The 7,699-nt window shown below is 47.6% G+C and overlaps 1 protein-coding gene across 1 annotated transcript; it reads left to right on the top strand.

Moving 5' to 3' along the window:
- The first annotated feature begins 5,242 nt into the window (after positions 1-5,242).
- Positions 5,243-6,934, top strand: LOC129151131 (beta-catenin-like protein 1). Its single transcript, XM_054725027.1, has one exon. The coding sequence runs from the start codon at positions 5,243-5,245 to the stop codon at positions 6,932-6,934; it is 1,692 nt and encodes a 563-aa protein (XP_054581002.1).
- Positions 6,935-7,699: the final 765 nt, after the last annotated feature.

The raw sequence follows: 7,699 nt of genomic DNA, 5'->3' as shown, positions 1-7,699 counted from the left end.
AGGAAATAATACAAAATTGAAAAACACTTCTCTCCTTTTGCAGATGATAGTCAAGTGGGGAAGAGAAATTGGTTGATAATTACAATTATAAGTAGAGGTATTCAGTCCTGGAAGCACCCAATCTTTGCATTAAGAGCCAGGCAAGGACTCCAGAGAAGAAAGCTTTTTTTGAATTTCTAAAGAGGTGGAGGTATAATGTATTGATGGAAGGCATTCTAGGAACACTACATTTCCACAATGGTAGAAGCCATGTCTCTTAATCTTTATATTCTGTCACTTAGCTCAGCACTAGTACACTGAAGACCATTAATATATATTTATTGAAGGAAAGGAGAGCATAGGACAAAATACATATTAGATACAGTGTCAAGTGAATTTGTGTGTGTGCATCTGAAGCTATTCATGCTAATTGAATCTCCATACCCATCTCAGTCGTAGAATTGTTTTCTCAATGGCAATAACTGACTGATATTCCATCCCCAGTTGCTTGCCTAAACAATGGATTTGGGAATGTTTGATAATCATTCAATTGTATTATAAAATAGATGATCATTTTCATTTTTCATATGATTAAATAAGACTTCCACCCTGGCTCTTTCTATTGTATAGTTTCCATACAACAGAGTAAGATTTTAAAAGAATAGAATAAGATTCACATAAAGTGTAGGAACTAATTAAATTACTTATTCATCACATATCTATTGAGAGTCTATTATGTTCCAGGCTCTGTAAAAAGTTTCAGAGATAGGAAGATGAGCAAACATAGTCTCTAACCTCAAGGTGTTTACAGTCTTTGAAAGAAGCAGATGCTGAACCAGATAATTACAATGTGGCGTAGGCATTATTATTATAAAGGTATATATAATATTCTATGGGACCACAGAGGAGGGAAAACTGAGTGTGAGGGATGAGGTAGACTTGGTCATCAGGGAAGATTTCAAAGAGAAAGTGATGCCTTGACTGATTATTATAAGATAAGTAATGATTAGGTTGTCTTGGTAGTAAAGGAGAAGAAAGATGCTTCTTAAAAATGTTGGAAGACAAGAGATTATATGTATTAGTAATGAAAAGTTAGTGAAATGTAGCAAGCAAAGTAGGGATAAGGAGAGGTTATTACAAAAAAATGGTGGGAAATGTTCACTATAACACTATTCACAATAGCCAAGATATGGAAACAACCAATGTGTCCCATCAATAGATGAATGGATAAAGAAACTGTGGTATATACATATAATGGAATATTATTCAGCCTTAAAAATGAAGGAAATCCTGTCATTTGATCTGTCTGCTCTACAACATAATGCCTACCATATAGTTAACCATATAGTATTGTGTACTTCAAACTTTTTAAAAAATGTTGAATCTTATGTTAAACTAGAAGCCTGGTGCATGAAATTCATACACAGGTAGGGTCCTTATGCCTGGCTGGCGATCAGGGCAGATTAGGACCAGGCCAATCAGGACCTGCCAGCTGGGGGGATATACAGGGGCAGGGATCGGGCATGGGAGGTTGGTCACTGGCCCCGAGGAGGGAGCCAGCCCTCAGCCCCCCTGGGAAAGGGGTCATGTCAACTGTCACCCACTCCTGGTTCTGCATCCCAGACCAGAGTCTGAAGGCCCTGGCAGGGTCAGGAGAGGAGGTGACAGTTGCCCAGCCATGTGTGGAAGGAATGGACATTGCCACGCAGTTCCCAGTCTCCCCTCTGCCTCCTTCTCTCACCACCACACTACCACCATGGCGGATGGGCGGTGGGCAGATCAGGGCTGCTGGCCAGGGGTAGGAATGGGGTGCAGGAGGTTGGCCACCAGCCCCGAGGAGGGAGCCGGTCCTTGGCCAACCTGGGAAAGAGGCTGCGTCTGCCTCCACCCACCCCTGTTTCCCTGTCAGAGCCCAGGGCCCGGCCCCTATCAAGCGATTGGGGCCTGCTGGCCAGGGGGAGGGACTGTGGGAAGTTGGCCAGCAGGGGGACGTTGGCTGTGGGAACACACTGACCACCAGGGGGGCAGCACCTGCATTGAGCACCTGCCCCCTGGTGGTCAGTGCATGTCATAGAGACCAGTCATTCTGGTCATTCTGGTTGTTCAGTTGCTTAGGCTTTTATATATATAGATGTTATTACACATAAAAAAACCCAAAGCAAACAAATAGCCCTCCCCCTAAAAATATACCAAGAAACTCTGGGAGATATTCATATGTCTATTACCTTCATTGTGGTGATGGTATCATGGGTGTTTGCATGTGTCCAAGCTCAAATTGTATACAATAAATATGCACAATTCTTTGTATACCACTTATACCTCAGCAAAGCTGTATAAAAAAAGAGAGATGTTGGAAAATGGGACTAGAAATATAAATGGAGTCAAATCATATAAAACCCTGTATGTTATGCAAAAGAGTTAATATTTCATTCTATAGAGAATTTGAAGGTTTTGAGGAGGGGAATAATGTGGTGGTCAAATTTGAATTTTGGAGGTATGGCCCAGGCTTTCTAGGAAATCATGCCTATGTTCAGAGAAGTTTGCTGCAGTTTTTCATGTTATGAGAAAAGAGATATTTTTAAGGCACATATCAAGAAGAGGGGAGAGGTTGTATAACTGGTGGACTGAAATTCCAAAGTGTCAGAAGGGAATCAAATCAAGAACTCAGACAAGAATTAGAGCTTTGGAGGTGGAGAGTCTCTTTTCCATGGAGTTGAAACTGTCAGCATCTCTCAATGCAGATAATGAGTTATGAAGATCACCTTCATACAGTTTTTGCTGCAAAGAAATCAGACACTATCTCTTTACTGCCATTCTGATCAAACTACAAGCGTTTCTGTGGGCAGGCCTATGTCTCATCTTTTTCATATACTCATGTACGCATACCTATAGTAAATGAAGCATAGTAGATAATCAGTAAATGTGCTTTCTTTCTTATAAAGCAGTAAGGGGACAGTTTCTTATATGGATCCAGTGTGTGAGTAAATGTGTAATTTATATGAACAATTTGGGGATTAATAGCCTTTATAAGTAGACACAGTCAGAGCTCTTCTTGAGACACAATTGTACAGAAGTACTACAAATATACTTTATATAGGTTTATTACATTACAGCCCAGGAAGAAAGGGTCAGTAGGAGAGAATCATTGTTGTTTAGCAGTTGATCTCAAGAAACTCAGAGAACTGTATAGAATGAATTATGAGCATTTTCTCTATGAGAATGTGTATACTAAGTTCTGAGAACTTGCTGGTATGGCTAAGGGGCAGAAGCTCTTCTGGTGACATGGGAACACAACAGAGGTGCACGTATTCATGAAAAGTTCTTGAGAAAAATCATATTACGGGACTCGACATCATTTTTGTTTTCTAAGAACACTAACAAGGTAATTTAAAGCTTTTAAAGTAGATTTCTAGTTTTCAAGGTGATGGTTTGAGGAAGTGGGGCCTTGAGGAGGTGATTGGGTCATAAGGTGGAGCCCTTATGAATGGGATTAGTGCTTATATAAGAGGCAGGAGAAAGCTCGCTCACCTCCTTCTGCCAGGGGAGGACCCACTTACAAGGCGCACTTAGGAACTACAAAGCGTGCCCTCGTGTGACAACAAATCTGCTAGCGCCTTGATCTTTAACTTCCCATCCTCCGGAACTGTGAGAAATAAACTTGTCGTTTATAAGCCACCCAGTCTATGATTTCCCCGCCTTCACCACAGAGCCTGAAAGACTAAGACAACATAAACCCGAAGGCCCGATGGCCAAAGGCTAAGGGGAGTGAGGGATAGGCTTAACACCCTTTGGAGAGAGAGACTAATTCCAGTCACGGGCCTTCAGATGCTCTCTTTGACTTATTCTTTCCCAAGGATGGACTCCTTTCTCCTACAAACAGCCTTTTGTTGTTTCTTGGGTTTAAACAAGATCATCCACTTTCCAACGGGTCTTGCCTAAACCGATAAACAGAAGCCCAAAGAGGGAAATCCGATCACCAACAGGTTTTCAGCCAGTCAGAGTTGTATGGCCTTGGGCGATATACGAGGACTTTCTGAGCCAGCACTATTCAACACATACACAATGGGAGCAAGACACAAAAAGAGCCACCTCTGTAGGTTACATCCTCTACCACACACAATAAAAAGATAAAGAAACGTGTGAAATTAAGTTTGAGAGTTTATTTGAGTCAAAATGTCACTTCAATACGTAATCGATAGAGGTCTTAAAAATCCAGTGAGGCTTTAGCCAGTTTGGCTCAGTGGATAGAGCGTCGGCCTGCGGACGAAGGGTCCCAGGTTGATTCCGGTCAAGGGCACGTACCTTGGTTGCGGGCACGTCCCCGGTAGGGAGTGTGCAGGAGGCAGCTCATCAATGTTTCTCTCTCATCGATGTTTCTAACTCTCTATCCCTCTCCCTTCCTCTCTGTAAAAACTCAATAAAGTATATATATTTTTTTAAAAAACTCAAGTGAGCCTTTTTATTTGACGTCATGGTACATTTCAATTTAACCTAGCCATATTTCTAGTTTTCTTTTAAAAAAATTGTTTTTTCCTAAATGTATTTTTATGGATTGCAGAGAGGAAGAGATAGAAACCTCAATGATGAGAGAAAGCCATTGATACAACGTCTCCTGCATGTCCCATCCTGGAGATTCAGTCTGAAACCCAGGAATGCGCCTTTGACCTGAAGTTAAAAGCAAGACTCTTGGATCCCCAGGCGGACACTCTACCCCCTGAACAAACCGTCAGGTACCCTTTAGCCACATGTGGTTGGTGGTATAGTACTGGAGAGTGCAGTTCTATATCTTAGCTTCCTCATCGGTGAAATGAGGATAACATCGCCTAGGCCACTGGAAGGACCAGGAGAGATCTCTTCCTGGGAAACCCCTGCATCCCGCCCTGCCCTGGGGAAGTCCCCAATCAATCTAGTTTCTCAAGGTCTTCTCTCTCCTGGCCCCGCCCTCCTGCAAAGGGCCCAATAAATGTAGTTCCCCAAGGTCTTTTCTCTCGTGGCCCCGCCCCCTTCAAGTCTCCGCCCCTTTCCCCGCCCCCTGCCCGCTCAGGGAGGAAGCGGCCAGGCCATAAATGCAGTGTGCTTCAAGGCAGCACAGCCTTCAAACACAGTGGGGCTGGCTCCTGCTCCTCGCACCCTTGACCTCCTTGGCTCTGCGTCCCCGCTCAGGGCTTGGGCAGTGTGGCTGCGGCGCTGCTGAAGGGGCCACGGCTTGGTTGTGAGCGGAAGCCAGGAGCCAGGGTTGCCCGTGGGAGCCGCGCCTGGAAGCATGGATGTGGGCGAACTGCTCAGCTACCAGCCCAACAGGGGCACAAAACGTCCCCGGGATGAGGAAGAGGAAGAGCGGAACAGGCCCAGGAAACACGCTGGTCCTGGAGAACTTGGCCGCTTTCGGGAAGAGGGAACGAAGGTGGGAAGAGCGGCGGAGGAGGCCCCCAAAAGGCTGCTTCCGATTAGGGACAGCGAGGGGGAGGGGGGAGAGGAGGAGGAGGAACCATTGGATGCAAGCTCCGTGAAGAAGATGATCCTCACCTTTGAAAAGAGGTCGTACAGAAACCAAGAGCTGCGCGTCAAGTTCCCAGACAGGCCCGAGAGGTTTATGGAGTCCGAGCTGGACCTCGATGACATCATTCAGGAGATGCACGTGGTAGCCACCCGGCCAGACCTGTACCCCCTCCTCGTGGAGCTGGGCGCCGTTCGGTCTCTCCTCGGGCTGCTGGGACACGACAACACCGACGTGTCCATAGCTGTGGTCCGTCTGCTGGAGGAGTTCACGGATGTAGACGCCCTCCACGAGGGCGAAGAGGGAGCAGAAGTGCTCATCGAGGCTCTGGCGGACGGACAAGTGGTGGCGCTGCTCGTGCAGAACCTGGGGCGCCTGCAGGAGTCGGTGAGCGAGGAGGCGCAGGGCGTGCACGACACCCTGGCTCTTGTGGAGAACATGGCCGAGTTCCGGCCCCAGACGTGCGAGGAGGCGGCCCAGCAGGGCCTTCTGCGGTGGCTGCTGAAGAGGCTGAAGGCCAAGATGCCGTTCGATGCCAACAAGCTGTACTGCAGCGAAGTGCTGGCCATCTTGCTGCAGGACAGTGACGCCAACAGGGCACTGCTTGGGGAGCTGGAAGGAATCGACGTGCTTCTTCAGCAGGTGTCCGCCTTTAAAAGACGCAATCCCCGCACTGCGGAGGAGCAGGAGATGATGGAGAACCTGTTTGACGCGCTCTGTTCCTGCCTGCTGCTCGGTTCCAATCGGGAGCGCTTCCTGAAGGGCGAGGGTGTTCAGCTGATGAATCTCATGCTCAGGGAAAAGCAGGTGGCCAGGAGCAGCGCCCTGAAGGTGCTGGACCATGCCATGCTGGGGCCCGAGGGCTCCGACACTTGCCGTAAGTTTGTGGACATTCTGGGCTTGCGAACCATCTTTCCTCTCTTCATGAAGTCTCCCAAGAAGATCAAGAAGGCGGGGAGCACTGAGAAGGAGCACGAAGAGCACGTCTGCTCCATCCTGGCCTCCCTCCTGCGGAACCTGAGAGGGCAGCGGCGAACCCGGCTGCTCAGGAAATTCACTGAACACGGCAGCGAGAAGGTTGACAGACTGATGGAGCTGCATTTTAAGTATCTGGAGGCCGTGCAGGTGGCCGACGAGAAGATGGAAGGGGCGAAGCACCACAGGCTCCTGCGAGGGGAAATGCCAGACAGCGACTCAGACGAGGAGTTCTACCTCCGGCGCTTGGACGCGGGGCTCTTTGTCCTGCAGCACATCTGCTACATCCTGGCGGAGATCTGCAATGCCAAGGACCCCCAGATCCGGCAGAGGGTTCACCAGATCTTAAACATGAGAGGGAGCTCCATCGACACGGTCAGGCACATCGTCGAGGAGTACGCGGAGAGCCTCGGGGACGGCCGGAGCCCGGAGTTCCGCGAGAGCGAGCAGAGGCGCATCCTGGGCCTGCTGGTCAACCTCTAGAGCCCGCCCTGGGCGGCACCCACACTCTCAGGGCCTTCCTCCCAGTTTCCTCTGGGCTCAGTGTGACTTCCCGACACAGCGAACCCGTGTTTTGTGTGGGTTTTTTGTTTTAAATAGTACCAAAGAGTGTAAAACATTGTATTACTGTGGTACTGTACCCGTTTCCACGTAGATCGTTAGGAAGGGTTGTTCTAATGAAAGGGTCTGGGCTTGGCAACACATATATTAAAAGGCCTAAAGTTTTCTCTTGCTGTAGAAAAAAAAAAAATCAAAAATTAAAAAAAAAAAAACTTTTAGTGTCGTCTCATGTTCTTAGCATGAAATTCAGTCTCCTGATCATGACCCACAAGGCACTTTGAGGAAACTCCCTCCTCTGTCAGGCGCTGTAGGAGGCTTTTTGTAACAGGGTTTAAGGGGGAGCAGGGCATGTAGAACTCCAGCTCTCGTGGACTCTCAGCCAGTAAGTAGAAATTACAAAGGCAGGCACGTGCAGTACAGCGGGTGCTAAGAAAGGGCATAATGAGGAGGGGCTGCTTACTCAGACCGAAGGGGACTTGAGCGACTCTAACAAAGTGACATTTGAGGCCTGAAGAATGAGAAAGAATTGGATGAGGAGCGGGGCTGGTGGCCTGACAGAAAGGGGGAGGATTGGGCACTTTGAGGCATAAACATAATTTTTGTGTAATTGGAGACAGTAAAGATGGGCTGTGGAGGATGCTTATAAATATTGCTATGGTCTGAATATTTGTGTCCTCCCAAAATTCA

The sequence above is a fragment of the Eptesicus fuscus genome, chromosome 13 (genome assembly GCF_027574615.1).
Source record: "Eptesicus fuscus isolate TK198812 chromosome 13, DD_ASM_mEF_20220401, whole genome shotgun sequence".
NCBI classification, from domain to species: Eukaryota; Metazoa; Chordata; class Mammalia; order Chiroptera; family Vespertilionidae; genus Eptesicus; species Eptesicus fuscus.
This window is presented reverse-complemented; position numbering and strand designations above follow the sequence as displayed.